The 18773-nt window shown below is 45.0% G+C and overlaps 1 protein-coding gene and 1 long non-coding RNA gene across 2 annotated transcripts in view; one reads left to right on the plus strand and one right to left on the minus strand.

Moving 5' to 3' along the window:
- The window catches only part of WWTR1 (WW domain containing transcription regulator 1), a 120535-nt gene that overhangs the window by 44761 nt on the left and 57001 nt on the right, over window positions 1-18773 (minus strand). The window contains exon 3 of the mRNA XM_023621089.2: window positions 2805-2941. Within this exon, the coding sequence (XP_023476857.1) occupies window positions 2805-2941 (137 nt within the window). The remainder of the gene's footprint in view (window positions 1-2804; window positions 2942-18773) is intronic.
- LOC138918094 (uncharacterized) lies at window positions 10790-18430 on the plus strand. Its single transcript, XR_011427069.1, has 2 exons — window positions 10790-11068; window positions 16599-18430. It is a non-coding gene; the product is annotated as an uncharacterized lncRNA (long non-coding RNA).

The following is an 18773-nucleotide window of genomic DNA, read 5'->3' on the forward strand; positions in this document are numbered from 1 at the left end:
TCTGACCGTCTGACTCCCAAGTCCACGCCCCCAACCTTCAGGAAAACACAGCATCCAACAAAAGGAGATTTACTGCGGAATGGATTCAGCCACGTCACTGGTTACATCAGAGCTCTAGAAGCACAGCACATTAGCTTATAAAAGCCGCTGTCTGCAGCAATGCTATGAACTGTGTCTTGACATCATTTTCACGTGTACATGAATACCTCCCACTGAAGGGGACATATCACTGAAGTTCACCTATTTGTCACCTACACTCCACTGAAGGGACCAAAATTCTAGATTTAAAAAGGAGGAGGAGAAGCAGGATCTGTTCCGGTCAAAAGGTAAAAGGAAAAGAAAAAGCAGTTGATGTAAAACAGACATAGAAATTTTGAATGCCATTCAAACTACTGACTTGATATATACACACACATGTGTTTATATCTATGCTAATGTACACGACATTGGTCTAGTATATATAGTATACATAAAAACACTGATGTCTAAAATAATGAAAATAAAATGCCACATTCTGAATCTTTAAAAAGAAGAAGAAACAGGAGGAAGAGAAGGATCACAATAAAGAGCATAAACCACCGCAGAGCTATAGCTTCAAATAAAATATTCTGAGTAACTCATTTATTAGAGCCACAGTGAGACGCTCCACTAGCCCCGGTCTTGGGAGCTCACTCTGCATTCCCCGTTCTATTTCCAGCCTTGGGACACATCTGTGATGCTCTATAGGCTAGCAACACACTTTGTAATGGGCACATACTCAAATATTGTTGGAAAAACCCCAGAATGCATGTCTTGAGAAATTTACTGCTCCAATTTGTTAGAAATCTGGAAAGTATTTTATTCAGCTACAGGTAAACTTGTTTCAGATATTCAGATTATAATTCCTTTAGATATACTTTAGCAGCAATTGGTTGTGTGTGTGTGTGTATGTACGCACACACACAGGCAGACTTATGTGTGCCTTCAGGATCAAGTTTCAAGCATTCAAGGCCCTTTTAATTTAGTTAGTCCACTTCCTACATGTTGCACAATGTTTAAGAATTAAGGTAAGTACATAAAAGAGCATAAGCAAGGATATTCACTCCAGTATTGTGTGTCCTAGCAACACACCAGTAACACCTGAATATCCATCAGATGGTGCTTGTTAAAGAAACCAATTATAGCACATCCATATGTCAGAGTGTTAGGCCATTTTTTAAAAGGATGAGACTGCTCTGTACATACAGCTATAGAAGTAGAAGAAACAAAGTACAGAACAGTGGGTGTCATACACAGGCACATGTGTGAACAAACACACACGTGTGAGTAGAAACACCGGCTGACTCCAGGCAACAAGCAAGAAGTGGAGGAATGGGGATGAGAGGAAGGCATACCTTGTGAACCCATCTGACAAGGTGACTGCATTTCTTTAACCAGGTCCATGAAAGCTTTCTTCCAATTATAATCGATTAGAAAGTTAATAGCTTAATAATCAGTTTTTAGAATTTTTAACGAAAATTAGATGGTTAAAGAAATCTTGAAACTCGTCTATGCTCCCTAATTTTTGGTTTCTTCACTGCACTAGACTCTGCTTTCCTACACCGGGGACAGATGACTCATGGGGAGTTCTGGTTTACCACTGCTGCGACAAGCTCGGGTTCCATTTTCCTCCATCTGCCCTTTAGATAAGGAACACAACAGAGGTTATTCCAAATCATTTGCTTTGGGGATATATTTTGCAACTGCAAGCTTTCAAATGGTAGGTCCAGACTTCCTGGAAGGGCGGACAATCCATTTACTTGAAGCTGACTCGGATTTACCGGAGTTCATCCTCACTGAGGCTCAGCCACAGCACCAGGGAAGGGGGCATAGGAAGAACGCTTCCATTTTTATCCTGTTCATTCCTGAAAACCCAACAGGAGATTCTTCTCTCTCTCTAAAATTAACTGTTCTGTGTAGAAGCCGTAGGTGGACCTCTGATCTTAAATGGAAATGTCATCTGAAAACGGCACCATCTTTTATAAAACTTTAAAATTGGACCTCTTATTTTTAGCCTTTGGGGCTGGGGGAGAATGACTCCAACAAAAGCTGATTAGTGTATTAATTCACATCTGATTATCTCTACTGGGCAGAATTTTAGTTCTTTTGAAGTAAAGGCAATTAGCAGAAAACAATCTCAAGTCTAACATTACACTTATTCTAAATTAAGTGAAAAGTGGGCGGTGCCCTCGCGGGGCGGGGCGGGGGAAGCGGCGCCCCAAGGTGTCTCAAATCAGAGCCCCGCGCTCCCCTCCAGCTCCGCAGTCCAACAGCTCGGGACTTCGGGAAAGGTCCCGCATCTATGAAACTGGAATGCTTCGTCGATTGTTGTGAGGACTTAATGAGGTAAGACAAGAACACACCTGGTCTGGTGTCAGTCACACATTGAGCCAAAAAATAAAAAAAAGCAGAAGAAGAAGAAGGAAGGGACTGGAGGCCAGAAGTGTACCCTTTGGCAGAGCTCAGGGACCAGTTTCACAGAAAGGGGCTCTGTGCCCGACCTGTCTCAGTCTGGATGAAGACAGGAGGCTAAGGGATCTTTCAAAGAACTTCAAGAAAGGCGGGTGGAGGGGACACCGCACCGCAGCGTGACCCCTAGGCAGCTGTGTGGTGAACTGCGGGCAAAGAGCCCAAGGAAAGAAGAATGTGGCAAAGGCCACGCAGCCAAGAGGGAGGAAAGACACTCCCTGGGTGCGTGAGGCGCCCCGGGGCCACCGGAGCTGCGCTGAGCTCCCGGCCCCTCGGCTGAGCACCGTGCGTTCCGCTCCGTCGGGCTTCGGGCTTACCGAGACTCGGCTGGGACACGGCCATGGACCGGGCGGGCGCAGGCGTGGAAGTGGCGGCAGGGTGGAGCGTCATGTGATTCAGCGGCTGATTCATCGCCTTCCTAGGGTCTTGCCACGTGGTGATTTTTTCTATGTGACTAAAAGAAGGAAAACAATTACCTTGTTAATTGTCAGCACCATCATCATGATCACTATCCCCAGTAATAGCACCACATTAAATGACGCTGGCTCTCCTTCCCCTAGGATCTGCTCGCAAGTGGCTGACACACTGTGTTTGCTCTCATCCAAGGTCAGGGATGCCCACTGACCCTCCACCAAGTTGGGCCACATGGGGGATTCTGCAGGGGGCTCTGTGAACACAAGCCCATGACTTAGCTGTGCCAGCTGCCCCTATGAGCAAAAACCCCCCTAAGGGTATTCTGCCTTACCAGGGACAGACAAGCCCCGGGTACCTCCCCACAGCCCAAAGGGCCCGGGTTCCTCGGCTCCTCAGGTGCGTCCCACCCTCACCATCCCCGGGATCCCACAGCTCTCCCAGCAGCGGGGCTCCACCGCCCCCAGCCTCCCACACTCTCCCGACTCATGTAATTGACATAATGGGGACACCTCCGCCTGTGCTCTGCCAAAGACAGGGCCCTTGAAACCAGCCTCGTAAACATGACATTCCTGAGCTCTTACGAAGGGTCAGGCACCGTGAGGTCCACACAGGCAATACACAAACCCCCCAAGAAGCCTGTGCTCTACCGTGCAAGGTAACAACGGTGTAGCCGGAGGACACAGTGGCAGGAAATGAGCGCAGGACGGCAGGCACGTGCCAGACCATGGAGAAACCCAGGTGCCCAGGCAGGAAGGTTTCTGAGGGAGAGGACGTGACTTTCTGTCATCTACAACTCCCAGTATTTGTTATCATGACAATCTCAGAGAAACCAGCACAACACAAGCTTCTGCCCAGAGTCTCCAGCGTGTCCCCAGGAAGAGGAACCGGACCTCCAGCTTTGCCTGCCTCCTCCCGCCCCACATCTCAAGTCACTCCTGTGCCTTAGAGATCCTGTGCCGCTCCATAAGCTCTACCTTTTTTGAATTTGTTACATCTTTCTTTTAAAAAGGAGCATATTCATCTGGGGCCACAACTCTGTTTTACAAAGTGTATCTAGAGCTCTTCTACATTATCAAAGACGACAAACTCCGAGAGCAGAAACTGAACGTCAGTCCTTTGTTCTAGGCCTTGCAAGATGGGCTTCTCCCAAACCCACTGGCAATATCAACCCCCACACAGTAAGAACCCTCCTAGCTCCACAGGAAAAGGAGCAGGATTGCTCTTTCTGTTAAACACACCTCAATTTTGAATAACACTGGCCTCCTTTGAATCGTTAGTCTAGGAAACCACTATCACTATCATTAGGTTTGACCCTAAATCATGCAGCCCCTTCCGCTGGAGTCGTGTGTGTCTTGTCTTTTGCTTTTGTTTCCTCTTGTTCGAATGCTGCCACTGCTGCAATTCTTCAGATTTCTTCATCCCGATTGGAAGTTACTGCCATGAGGAACTCATCCATTGCCTTAAGTGAAAACTTGGATATCTTCCCAAGAAGGCCTCTAAAGGAGCGTGATTAAAAAAAAAAAAAAAGTCAGCCTCGGTAAAGGAGGCAAAATTAAATTTAACTGTTGAGTTTCAATACTGTAAGAGCCATCAGCAATCTTAAAAAACCATCAAATCTGAACTGGGAGGAATAAAAATCAAAGAACCAAGCCTGTCTTGTTAAGAAAAATGCAAACAGAGGAGGAAAAGACTGAACTAAGAGCTGAGAATCAATTACCTAAGCATGAAAATGAAAAAGAAAGAGACAATGGTCTTAGTTACACCTCCAGTTTAACAACTGTAATTCCGTTTAAAGCTTTCATGAAATCCTTTCTTCAACCTTCGGTCATGTGGAAACTCATAGCCAGCCTCAGGGGTTTGTCACAGGTCTGCAGAGTGAGGAGCCAATTGATGAGCATGTCAGAGTTACATAAACTCCCTTTAGCAAAGTAATTAGAGCCACGAAACCCTTTGACTAACCATTCCTCCAGGACTCATACTATTAAAACATGTTTCCCAGGGTAGACACATCCTGCATAAATAATTTCCACTAGAGGACCAGAAGCTGAGGAAGGCTGCTTTCTTTCAGGAGCTTTTCTGAGACCTTCTGACACCGTGGGTCTTGATGCTGTCCTAGCATCAGCATGAGCACAGCCCTGGGAGATGGGGTGATAGACATCCTACAGTGGAAGACATTTAAGGACATTGCTGTGGTCAGACACTCAGCCACCAGTCAGTGGTAGGAACAACACGGTAGGAACAAGTGGACTGTGGCAGAAAGCAGGGCAGAAAGGCTCGCAGCATCCGCAGTGGCTGATGAGCCCAGCTTGCCTAAGGACTGCCACCTGGGTGGCCGGCCTCCATCCCCTGGGACAGAGCGCAGAACTTTCTGGGCGACACTCTGGCCTTCATCCCGAGAGGTCTGACTCCGAAGATGTACAACTCAGCCGTGGCTTCAGGTCCCAGAACTGCCCCAGACCGTGGGAGCCTCTGCAGCCCACCCTTCCAACTCCACACCCAGCCACTGCTCTTAAAGGCATTTTGTTCCCAGCGGATTTGTTAATTAAAATGTCACTCACTGCATTCCCCAAAGACTCAAGGACAAGAGGGAGCCTTTCTTAAGTGAGCAGTTCTCATTGCCCTGAAACAACTCCAAGAAGAAAGCCACTCAAATTCCCAGCCTCTGGGGACCAGTGGAGCCAACGTCAGCTTTGCTCCAAGGCTGGGCTGCTGTGACGTCCAGGGTGGCTCCGAGTCTGAATGCCAAAAGCAAGGGCACTGCTCACAGGAACTTAATACATCGCTGGTGACTGGATCTGAAAACTCAATTCTCCTATTGTTGGGACCACTTAGCTCCCCTTCCCCAATCCCAAACTCAGGATAAACCGCCCGCTCTTCATGCTGCTGTCTCACCGTGGCTCCCTCTCAGAGTCCCTGAGTCATTTCCTTTCTCGGATTTCTCGGTGCAACCTTCCTGTCTGCCAGGACCCACAGTTACGCTGGATGAAGGCTCACTCCCTGTCTCCCAGCTCCTTCCTGACCTCACTCCCTTGCTGAGTCCACTTCAAGAAAATGTCTCTCTCCCATTTTTAAAAGCCACATTTCTCTTGAAAATTTATACATATATTTAATCTGCCTATACATGTGTATTCCATGAATTCTGCACAGTTTTTGCATTTGAAAATGGGGAAAAAGTTACCAAACTATTTATGGTGATATGTTCAAGTATAGTGCTTTTTTTTCCCCTTATCTAAACTCTTCTGTACTTTCCAGGTTTTTAATGAGACTATGTATTGTTTTCATAACCAGTAAAAACAAAAACACTCGTGAAAGGACAAAAAGGATAATGATGCGTGGACACGCAGGTCACAGGATACCGAGAAGATACTGAAGACGAACGGCAGATTTGCCTATTATCTTCGTGTAGCCAAAGAAAGAAGGGACATGGACTCAATGGGCCCCGTGTCATTTATAAAGGAATACACAAACCAATACTTAAGGGAAAGGAAAACTTTTCTTGACATCAAAACAATTTTTTTCTTGGACTGAAAAAAAAGGCCTGCAAGGTTTTCCCACGGAAGCCCTGGGTGGGGTGTGGAGGAAGAGGTGCTGTCCCAAAGGTAACCAGGGTGGTCTTTCCCCCTTCCTGTGTGGGTCCTTGCACCACGGCTCCCAGGACTGGCTGCTGCTTCCACCAGCTCCTCACCTCCTGCCCCCCGGGAGTCTGGCTCGGAGACCGCCTGCACCCCAGGACTGCAGTTGGCCCAGGCAAGGAAGGTCAGCACTCCTCTGAGGAGGTATTTGGCTGGAAATGGTAGCTTACGGAAAACTGTGCTGCGGGAAATAATTTTTCCTTCTTGGATTAATATGTTCTTTAACAAAGACGCAAATTTAGAAAACCACTTTATTTATTAAGGAAATTTGTCTTTGGGGTAAAAATGTCATTGAAATGAGGGGGAGGAGCATTACCACCCTCCCAGGCACCCGCCTCTGGGCCTGGCCCCTCCCATGAGCCTCCAGGGGATTGTTAATTTAGCTCCCAGTTCCTCCTCTCAAGCCACCCGCATGACCTTTCACCTTGATGAGCAAATGGCCTCCAGGCTTCCCTTCCTCCATCCCTTCCCCCACCCTCTCTGACAATCCGTCTCTATCCCACCTCCAGACTCTCATCCCAAGGACAGGTGGGATCTAAGTCACCCCGGGGCCCATGTAATAAAAGTACCACTCACAGAGGCATCTTCCAGACAGACAGCCTACTGTACTCGGGGAAAGACCACAGTTTTGGAGTCACACATAGCTGGTGTTAATGCGAGCTCTGACTGCCTGTGACCTAAGTGGACAGACCATTTCACCTTCCTGGTCTCAGACCCGTGTCCATGACAGGAGTAAAGAAGCTGCCAATCGCACCAGTTCCTTGTCGTGAGGGTAAAATAGGTCTGCTCTGGGAAACTGAGGACCACCAAGTCACCTGCAGATTTCGTGACAGGCCACCGGGCTTCCAAGCTCTCGTCCTCAGCAGTGAAGGCATGGAAGGCAGCTCCGGCCAAGGCTGGCAACGTTTGGCTCAAGTTTATTCAACAAGCATGGATTGTACGCCTATTGTGCACGATGCACAAGGTAGGCACAGAAATGAAAAGCATTTAGTAAATATAAAACCCTGCCTAGCAGCAGAACCATTTAAAGGCAAAGATAAAATCTTATCTGTAAAAATAGATTCCACCAGCTTCTGACAGCCCAGGAAAAGGCCTGGTGTTTTTGGATGAATTTACCCTCCAGTTCATGACCTATTACACTAACTTTGTGGAAGGAAGCCACACAACAAAGACTTTCTGAAATAGAGAAGGCCTATGTCATACGTTTTGTATTGCTGGAAGCATACAAAGATATAAAAATAGGAATGATTACAAGTGCTTAATTTTGAAAGAATTTAGAGTTCTTAGCAACGTAAGCTGCTTGCTTATTTCTATGCACAAAGATTTCATCTTCAGATCTAAAGGCTTTGCCTTTTACTCCCCTCTTCTCCGCCCTCGCTTCTTTAGTCTCTTAGAGCTTTCACGTCAGTGTCAGGCACAGCTCAGAGCTCCCTCCCACCAACGGAGCTGCCAGCACAGCCCAGAAGCAGGCTCCAGCCTGCCTCTGCTTTTCCACCAGGAGCTAGCTCGCAGTTAAAGAACCACACCAATGAGAAGGGAATTTAAAGGCAGCCTGGGGCCACAAAACCAAGGCCGACAGGTTCAAAACCCAATTCCCATTCAGGGCTATTTGGCTCCATCCTCCCCACCCCCCATTCAATCTCGGTTTCTCCTTAACCTCGCCCTTCATTCTCTCTTTTCTGAGGAGTGCTAATATTTCTCTTCCAATGAAACATAAACTTTTTTGATGACAGAAATTACCCTATGGGGCATAGCAAAGTGTTCTACACATAGTAGGCATTTAAAAAACAATACTCCTGCAACCTCCATAATATTCATAAGCCCAACTCAAGGCATAAGTAAATTGTCTTATTTTTTAAAATCAGACATTATAAACTTTCTTGATTTGCTAGGCCAATTCATCACCCTCTTAATGTTATAACACATGTATGTACACTGAAGATGATTTGCCTAAAAACTGCTAAATGAAATAGCTTTGCAACCTGCTTGTTGTGAACCCGTTCAATTAAACACATCAGTGCTAAAAATGGAAATTGACGCAGATTTGCATGAGGTTGATAATTTCCCAGGTAGGGCTTGCCAAGTAAATCTGACCCCTTGTCAGCAGACAATAAATGTTACCCAACATTTAATCCTGCACCAGATGGCAAGGAGACTTGCCCAAGACTCACATTAAAGTTTTGAGATTTTCTCCAATTAGGATTAAAATATAAATATGCAAAAGCTGGTTGACTTTTTTGTTGTATTTCAGGGATCAATGTTGCCTGTGTTTCAATTAGATTAAACGTGCTGGCAGTGTGTTCTAGTTTAAATTTCCAGATCTGGGAAATGACGCATGGTATCTTAGTCATATCTTGCATTTGGTGGAGTGGCGCCTTTTTGTTTGTTTTGCTCTGTTTGGTGCCAGTGGTACTTAGCTCTTCCGACTGACAGCAGAGGTGGGTCTTAACCACAAGAACAAAGACAGCTGGCATTCACACTGACTAATTCTCCCAGGCCCAGAAGCACACTCTTTCTCCAGATAGTTCCTCTGCTGTCACCTCGAGCAGAACGTGGTGGGAGCCACCATGGCCACGACAGCTCACAGCCCATCTAAACTGGCAACCCAACCAGATTCGTAGCCCCCCAGTAAATTGCTCCCCTCCGCCTCACCCGCTATGTCCAGCTGGGTAACAGGGAGTCAGCTTGTGAACACTGATTCACTGACAAAGGGAAATAACACCTGGCTGAACGGACACACAGCTAAGGTTTTATTTTATTTCTAAAGCCATCCATCTCCCTCCAAATTGTCATCCTTCCTATTGTCAATCCAATTGATGATTCTTTGTTCCAAAGCAGCTCTCATAACACTATAATTGGTCACAATTCTTTTGCTGTTCTGCCCAAATCCAAAACAGCACATCTCTGGCGAGTCCAATGCATTCGGATAAAGGACACAAAGAGGTCAACGTCAGGCTGCCAGTGTACAGAGCGGACACACCCATCGGCAAAACATTCATATCATTCATGGATTAAACCCCCAAGCTATAAAAACCAATTCTCTCCTGCCATACAATAAAGGTGACTGTTCACACAACAGAAGTGTGCTGGATGAGAAAGCTCACCCTTCTTTGAAACCACAAGGAATTTATAGTTAAAAGGTTCCGGTCAGATTTTCACTCAAATAGCTCATCAAACATAGCTGCAGTCGATGACACAGGGATAATAGCTCCTATATAAATAGGGAAATTTTTTTTAGGATCCTCTAATAAAAGATGATAGGAGACCAGAAGCTTTATTTTGTGCATGCTTCCGGTCTCTCCCATTCACTTGCCAATCCAAAAAATTTCAGAGTTCTCTGGAATTCGGAATGAATGGCAGGGCTTGTATTTTTAACTAGCAGGCTCTAATCCTTGACGTCCATCACAGCGTGCCAAGCAGCTCACTTGTTTAAATTAGCAGCATGAAGGTCAGCCTGCACTTCCGCCCGGCAGGCTGTGGGGCTCGAGCTGCTCCCTCCTTTCCAGCGAGCACCCCCTCTCCTCGGCAGACTCACTCCTGGACCCGCTCTGACAGGACAGGCGAAGCTGAGTCAAGCAGAGCTGCCGTCAGCCCACGTGAGCCTGTAACATCCGCAGCTCCTGCAGCGGGTTATCTGCCAGTGCTTTGTCCCTGGGACAGGAAAGAAGGGGACATTATGAATGGGTCACTTCTGGAGAAAACTGCCTTGGGCAGCTGCTGACTCATCCACACAGCCCCGAGGTGTGACTCACGTCAGAGGGCAAGCCACTGTGTTGTACGCTGGGGTCCCCGACGTCACCCAACACAGGCAAACTGAGCTAAACTCTTGCTTAGCCTCCTTCTTCCTATTCCCTAAGAAAGCAAGAAGAAAAAGGAAAGGACTGGGGTTTAGTTTGCTTGTTTGCCTTGGGCCCAGACCCCCATGAAAGAACTCTAGCTGTGTCACAGTTTGATTATCAACGCTCAGCATTTTTTTCTCTTCTCACGTTAGGATCAATAACGCCAAGAAAAGATTTATAAACCACGTTAAGCTTCCTGGGTTGAAACCAAACAACAATGTAAGAGTTTATTTCACTATGTTTTATTATTTCCAGATATCAAGTATAAAATATGTACTTGGTACATATTTTCCCACTTCCCCCATTTTCCACAAACTGAAACACGGGAAGGGAATGAGGAGAAGCAGAGAGAAGATGGGGCTCTTTATGAATGCCGAATTCTAGAATTATCTATAGGAAGTGGAATGCTATGCCTCCATTTTTTCACTCAACAAGCATTGACAGCGGGGCTGTATCTTCATGGGGATTCAGTCCCAAAATCAGTTTTGGCGAACGTGGAGGGGGGTGAAAATTACCACCGGAAACCCTTTCAGTGGCCCATACTGTACAGTCTAGTAGGCTTTGCGTATATTATCCTGTCTTCCGATGAGTCCAGCACAGCCAGTTCCTTCCAGGGTGAAGACGAGGCACTATTTCTATGGCTGAGACCCAGATGGAGTGACTCCGTCCCCAAGTACTTAGGTTGGGATTTGCCAGGTGAGTAGAGTTGACTTCATGCCACTTAAACAGGTATATGGTCCTGAGTGATTATGGCGTCTTCCTCTCCGGGGTGGACGTAACAGAAGATGACCTGACATGGGCCTGAGGAGATGGCAAACAAATTGGTGGGGAGGTGGTGGCAATGAAATAATGAGTGGTGCGGAAGTGAAAAGAGCACAGATCCTATTTTCATTGTTATATAAATGGTCCAAGCCTGACATTCTCCCTCGATGGCTGCATGTTAGATATGCTCCCCGTATCAGCCGCCTCTGACATCTGGGAAGCAGCTTTAATCTCGCAATGGCTTTTTAGAAGTTTGTTTTTAAGCCACCAAGCTACTCTAAATGCTAAAATACTTTGAAATTTGTTTTTCCAGGCTCTCTGTACCCAACACATGTTTCAGTGTGTTGTTTTCCCAGTTGTTCTTAAATGGGACACTGACACACGGCTTGCCTGCTCGTAAGCCACTCCAATGTGAAATATCTCATAGCTAAAACTGTGGCTGCCCTCTTCTTCCTAACGGGGCCAAATGACTGAAATGTCACTTGACTCAAAAAGGAGGACACAGCCTCCTGAAAACCAAAAATTCTTTTGGGTTAATCTAGCTTCTTTGTTATTCATGTGAAGAGATTCAATTCCTTTTTGTTGGTTTATGGTTTTTTTAAAAATGCTGGGAAGAGGATGAGCCACCCTGGGCTCTGGTCATCAGTCACCTTCTGCACATGTTTGAAAGACATGACACAACTGGAACTAGAGAAAAGGCTGGCACGAACCCCAGCCCCAGCCTGGAGAAAGACCAGAGATGGTTTTCAGAGCCAGGGTCCCGTTTCGCAAGACGTGAGTGATTTAGAGGATCGAAGACAAAAACTGAGGCATTAAAAGGGATGGAGGGCCAGCCCCGGTGGCCTAGTGGTTAAGTTCAGCGTGTTCTGTTTTAGCGGCCTGGGTTCGGTTCCTGGGCGTCAATCTACACCACACTGTTAGCAGCCACACTGTGCTAGCAGCCCATGTACTGAAAAATAGAGGCAGACTGGCATGGATGTTAGCTCAAGGCAAAGCTTCCTCAGCAAAAAAAAAGGTCGGGGGGGAATGGAGTTACAGTTCCGATTCAGGGAGAGGAGCGGGACAGTAGGGACCTTGAAGATAATCTCCAGGCAACACTGCTTATGTTTCGTGTTTTAACTCAGCCCACGTCTCTTTACCGGTATTCCTTGGCACCTTTGGTTGAAAGAATCACCCAAATGAGGCAGAGTGGTGCCGGCCTGGACCTTTGCCTCTGCTAGGAATCAGTTAAGAGACCACAGTAACTTCACTTAGCATCTCCGAGCCTCAGTGTCCTCCACTGTACAACAGGCATAAGAACACTGTTGCAGGAGGCTGTTCTGAATGTTTCCTGCAGCGACAAAAGTAAAGCTCGTGCACAGCAGCAGACACACACGCCTCTACGCAGTGACTCCTTCCTTTCCCCATGAAAATCTCTCCCAACTGTTCGAAAGGATCTGAGGAATCCAAATGCAAAAAGACAGCAAAAACCCTACGGTACAATGAACCCGGGAAAACAACAGCGGACATCAATTCACTGGAAAAACTACAGATGTCTTTGATTTCACACAGTCAGAGTGGCTAAGTAATAATTAATCTGGAGACTAAAACATTCTCAAAACACAAGAGCCAGCTAACCACCGGCCTCAGGTGGCTCCTCCACCCCCTTTTTTTTCATCCTAATAATAATAACTCTCAGATCCAGAGAAGAAAGGGCCGAGGCTGCGATCCCCTTAGTGCCCCTGTCAGCGCCTTTGGTGGCGAGGAGCATCCGTGTCAGCACACGACTCAGCCTCATGTCGAAGCAGAAAGGGATTCCAGCTTGAAGAGAAAAGCAGGGTAAGACTGAATACCAGACAAAGAGCATCTCACGGCTTTCCATTTTTCCTACAGCAGTGCTCAAAAAGTTTAGGCTAATTTAGTTTTTTCATCATTTATGAGGTGACGAGTTCAGCCCCACAGTTCACCCCAAAATGTAGCAGTACAGATCAAGTACCGAAATGCTAGAAGACTCGAAGCTTCTGTGACTCAACGAATGGAAAAACAAATTTAGCCTAAAAAGTACCATAGTTTTATACAAGGTTTTGTGCAAACTCCAAATAGTTAGCTTTGTATCCACAGGTGGATGTTAATAAACAATGTACTACTGCTTTAATCTACTTTATTTAACAAAGAACAGAAATATGTATCTGTTTCAATTTTTTATGACTTATTTCCCCATCCAAACCCCACTGTTCTTCGCTAAAGTGGCTGGTGTTAATTCTCATATAAAAGAAACATCTTACGTGGACGTAACTCTTAATTTTGATATGATTTTAAACTCACAGGAATATACAAGTTACTCCCATCTACTGATTCACCAACTGTCGTATTTTTTTCAAAGTTAGTTCTGACTAAAAAGCGGCACTGGCAGAATCCTTGGTTTTTATGTGATTCCCTGGGTGACAGTCAAACTTGGGCAGATGGCTCTTCAAACTGAAGAGAAGTGCATTTTATCCTATAACATATGCAAGATAAAGAAGGACCAAAAAAAGGGTAAGATAACCCATCTGAATAACCAAACTGAGAAAAACAATGACGCCAAATGTGTTACGGACCAAATAAGCAATAAAAATCCAGGACTAACAATGACCCTTGATATCCTTTCACAGATGAAAACAGGCCCCACCCAAGAGGAGGAAAGCCCAGGCAGCCGATTCCTGTATCTCTGGAGCTGCTGATGGCCACGCCACGGCCTAACAGAAATCAAGCACTTATAGCTAAACACCGCCTCGGGCAGAGCACCGTCTTCACTGTGCCTTTTACTTAAGGAGGGAGCCACCTTAGTTTCCTTAGTTTATTAATTCAACCTCCAAATAAGTTTTCTTGGAAGTGGAGGAAATATGTGTGAATGACATTTAAATTCTCAGGCAAATGTCCTTCCAATATGTGGAATGAACGCTCTTCTGTACAGACATAGATTCTGAAGGAAAAAGTCTAAATGTATCAAAAATCCCCACGTCACCCCTGCAGAATGTTTGATTTAAGCAAAAGAAAAAAGACAGCTTTAAAAATGCCCAAGAAGTGCTCACAAAAGAACCCACAGCCTTACTAAGGGTCACTCACGTGTCACTAGATTTAATTTGGTTAAGTACCATCTTTTTGGAGGGTAGTTTGTCAACACAAAATCCTTGAAAGAGCTTTGATCCAGCACCTCTGCTTCCAGGAAACTTATACCAAGGCAACAATTAGATACACAGGGCAGAGATGGCTGGCCGCCTCTGAATCTCTCTCCCCTTCTTCTAGATGTAGGTGTGGCCAAGAGACCAAGTTCTATAGACAATAAACAGAAGACCTATGTGGGATTCTGCGGAGGTTCTTTAAATGGAAAGGATACACAGACTTTTCTGCTTTCCGCCCTTCTTCTTTCCTCTAGGTTGGAATGTGGACATGATGGCTAGAGCTACAGCAGCCCTCTTGAATCATGAGGGATGGAAGCCACTCATTGAGAACAACAATGTAGGAAAAAAGTGCATGTGGAGCCATCAAACCAGCCCTTGACTGCCTTACTTCAGATTTCTTTACTGTTAGAGATAATTAAACAATCTCATTTCATGTCTGTTAATCAAAAACATAATTCCAAACCAACACATCAAGTACACAAAACGTATGTGCAGAGATGTCCACTGCAGTTTTGTTTATACCTTAAATGTGTTAAAGGGTTAAATAAATTAGCTCAGTCAGACATGGAGGACGGAACAAACATTATAAACGACACAGATCTGTATTTGTTAAGATGGAGAGATGCTCACAATATATTGCTAAGTGAACATAACCCCATTTTGGTTAATATACATATATATGAATGAGAGGAAAGTAGACTTTATTCATATCTTTAGATTTCTTTGTACTTTCTTCATTTTGTACAATAAGCATTATTTTTCCAATCAGAAAAAAAGAACAAGAAAAGCTATCCTCCCCACAAATGAACTCACTTCCTGCTTAAAAATATAATGCCACATTCCACATTTGAACCTGTACCTGCTAATTACAGCCTCTGAGAATAATCCCACAGCTAGCGTGGAGGGCTGAAAATCTCATCCATCCCCTAACTGTGAGTTGGAAAAGGCGCCGTTGTAATACTCACGAGGGGGCTCAAAACGGGGGGGAAGCAGCAGAAGGAAGGGATGAAGGGGATCAAGGGAAATTCTGCCATTAAGCAGTATCTTGGGGCTGCCTCTGGCAGCTGCTTGAGTGAGGCGGGGACTGAGTGAGGCATCAAGAGACGGGAGCAGCTCTCTCCTCGGGCAGATCAAGAGGGCCCATGGTCCCGCACACTGTCTACACTTCACAGGACAATCGGGGCATCTCAGACCCAGCACCTGTCAGCTCCGGGGGCTCCCAGCTGCAGAGCTGTTATTGCTGTCATCTGCCTAATCCAGAAGGGAGAGGCATTCATTGTATCTAGAAAGGTCGGGAGGAACCTATCTTTGATTGTTCTTATGAAAGAGAATGCATGCCTCGTAGCTGTGTTTGTGTTCTCCTCGTTCCTCCTTTTTTCTTTCTTTATTAAAGAAACCCACCCTTGCAGCTGTATTTTTCATGTTTAACCCCCACGTTAATTATATATTCACTCCAAATAAGGGTTTAAATTTAGTCTGATGACCAGCCGCAAGGCTCCTTCTCATCCCACTCTGAGGCACATCCTGCCTTCGGTGCCTTTACGCAATTCCCATTGACTCGGAGAGGAACTCAGTGCAGGAATGAAGCAGGACATAGATCATAATAATTGTCCGAGGAAATGGTATTTTCTTTACAGGATGCATTTAAATTTTTCCTTTCCACGAGACTTTTTAAAGTGGTGTTGAAATTGAAGGAGACTTTAAATAATCTTCAACTTCTCGGGAGAAGGCTCGACATGCAGCAGACATGCAAAATCTACTCATGAAATAAATGATTTAAAAAAGGAACCAATAAATGAATATATTTAATGGGTTTCCTTTAGCAAATAATTTTGCTCCTCAGTGTCTGTGTTAAATGAATCTCATGCATATCCCACATATCTTTATCTATAAAGTACTCAAAAAACTCAGCCAGAAAGATCTGTTATTTACTGGCCCCCAAAGGACATGAATGCAAGAGAACGCAGCAACATCCTCTAAAACACATGAAAACATTATCAGTTCGTTCCTGTTCAATTCAGCAAACTGGTCAACTGAGCCTTTCCCAGGTGCCACCTACCACGGGCCATGAAAGTACCCCACCTCAGACACACAGGAGACACTCAGTAAGTGTTTGTTGAGTGAATGAAGGAACGAATTGGTACTAACATTCATTAATAATATAATAATGATTTATATTAGTCATCATAATATTCACAATAACGATAGTAATAATAATGTCTGATAGTAACAGTCGACATTTATATAGCATTTTATAGCTTCAAAAATTTTCTTAATTTGATCCTCACGTAACAGATTTATTAATCTCCTTTTATAACATCCAGACACTGAGTCGGGAGAAGTTAAAAGACTTAACAGACGGCTTGAAGTTTCATGTGACACAGCAGAGAGGCCGATCTTGTTCTCACTGTCGGGTCTGGGGCTTTTGCCGTGACCTGATGCTGCCTTGTGAACCCAAATGGGCGGACGTGCATGACCAGGACCGTCAGGAAGGAAGGAAAAGAAGGTGTGGACGGTCGGTGCTGCGGACGGCCTGACTGTCCTGGAACAGCATCTCCTGCAGGCTCCGGCGTTCGGAGGAAGGGACCTACGAGAGGAATTCTGCCCCCTCTCGCTTCAATAACACACCAGCATCCCTCCTCATCCCCCCTGCAGCCCTGGAGTCACGTAGCATGTACGCTTTCCTGAGAAGCTGACATTCTAAGCGCCTGGTTTTAATCAGGCTCATCCTGTCAAGAAAAGGGGCGCTCAGGACAGTAAAACAAATCAGCTCCCTGCGGTCCTGTAGCTGATGCTCAGGAGAAAAGAGGGGAGAAATACAAATACTACTTTAAAACAGAAACCAACTACAAAGCAGAAGCCAAACTCTCTGCTATGACCTAAAAGGAAGAGGCACAAGGACTCTGAAGATGCCTGGAGATGCAAAGCTGACGACTGGACGTGCCTGTCCCAGCACTGCTGGAAAGCTGAGCCAGGGCGGCGGGCGTGACTTTGCAGACCCCACCTCCTGGGAAGGCTGCTCCTTCGGAAATGTCCCCAAAATAACAGCTTCAGCCTGACTTGACTTTAGTTTTTATTAATGCTAATTACTGGAAAAAATATTCGAATAGGGTTGATGCTCCATAAAGTAAATGTGTTCATTCTATAATCTGTTAGGTTTCTAGCCTTTATTGTTGACCATGACTACAATTACTTACCTGAAATTCAACATGGACATTAATCTTTCTTAATTTTTTCAAAGAAAAAAAGCATTAAAGTTAATTCCAATTTTCCTAAGCTACCACCTTTTAGCTCTTTATAATAACATTTTACATTTTTAACATTTACACAAAGCACATTTTTGTGATGCACCCTGAAATAAAAAGTTACATTAGAAGAAACAGTTCATTCGGGGTTAGGATTCGCAGTCATTTTGAATGACTTTCTGAGAAAAGGCTCATGTTTGCAATACTCAGACACATAGTAAACACAATGTTAACACAAAAGGGCAGGAAAATGTACAAATGTTAGTTATCATGTTGCCTGATGTGAGAATAGGGTAGAAGCCTATTATTACATTGAAATGAAATCAACAGGAAAATATCAGAAACTTGACTTTAGATGGCTATCTAAATGGACCATCTGTATTTTCTTAGTTTCCTCCAAAATGGTCCTTGAACGTTAAATTTTTGTCAACATGGTTCTATAAAAAAGAGGGCTAAGATAAGCCATGTAATTGTGCTTTAGTCTGGAAAATTCCCGTAATACTAACAACTATTTTGCCAAAAAGATGAAAATGAAAGTGTGCGCTACGGTGAGGGCCTGGGGGGTAATCAATATGATGTCACTGTGGGGTGATCAGTGGGAAGGACACTTCTGAAGCTGACAATCGCATCCCTGCATAGATGGCCCTCATCTGGCGTTTCAACCCCAAATCTACTTCTCAGGTAACAAGGGCTTTTGGACTCAGTCACACTGCCTGCAAGGAGGTACAGCCACAGGTGGGACAACCTCAGGTCTGTTCTACAGGACATCCGTCCAGAAGACAATACCCCCAGCCGCACACCCAAAACAGTTTTGTTATGAAAGAAGTCTGGGAAACACTGAATGTTATATTTCCCTCCTAAAATTGATACAATACGTGTGCATTATTATAAAAGTCTCTGGATTTAAATTAGCTTAGCCCATTATTTCTCTAATTTATTTTGGGTGTGATCGTTTTTTCACTTATGAATATGCCATAGGATACATTTCAGGAGTTAGAACAGACCGTCTGTGGTATTTATTCCAAGCATCGCTTCAGATTCAATTCAGCAGCATCGTCTCAACACACAACATGCTGCAGACGTTATGGCAAGATTTTTACACCCAACGGACCGGAACCAAAAGCTGCAGGCGGCGGCTCTCGAGAGTCACCGGGTGAATGCCGAGTGAGTAAGATTTGTATACTTTTCTACAAAAAGCAGACTTCATTTTTAAAATGTATGTGTTTAACGCATACATTAAACACAAGCTTAACT

Source organism: Equus caballus, chromosome 16 (genome assembly GCF_041296265.1).
Source record: "Equus caballus isolate H_3958 breed thoroughbred chromosome 16, TB-T2T, whole genome shotgun sequence".
In the NCBI taxonomy this organism is placed as follows: domain Eukaryota; kingdom Metazoa; phylum Chordata; class Mammalia; order Perissodactyla; family Equidae; genus Equus; species Equus caballus.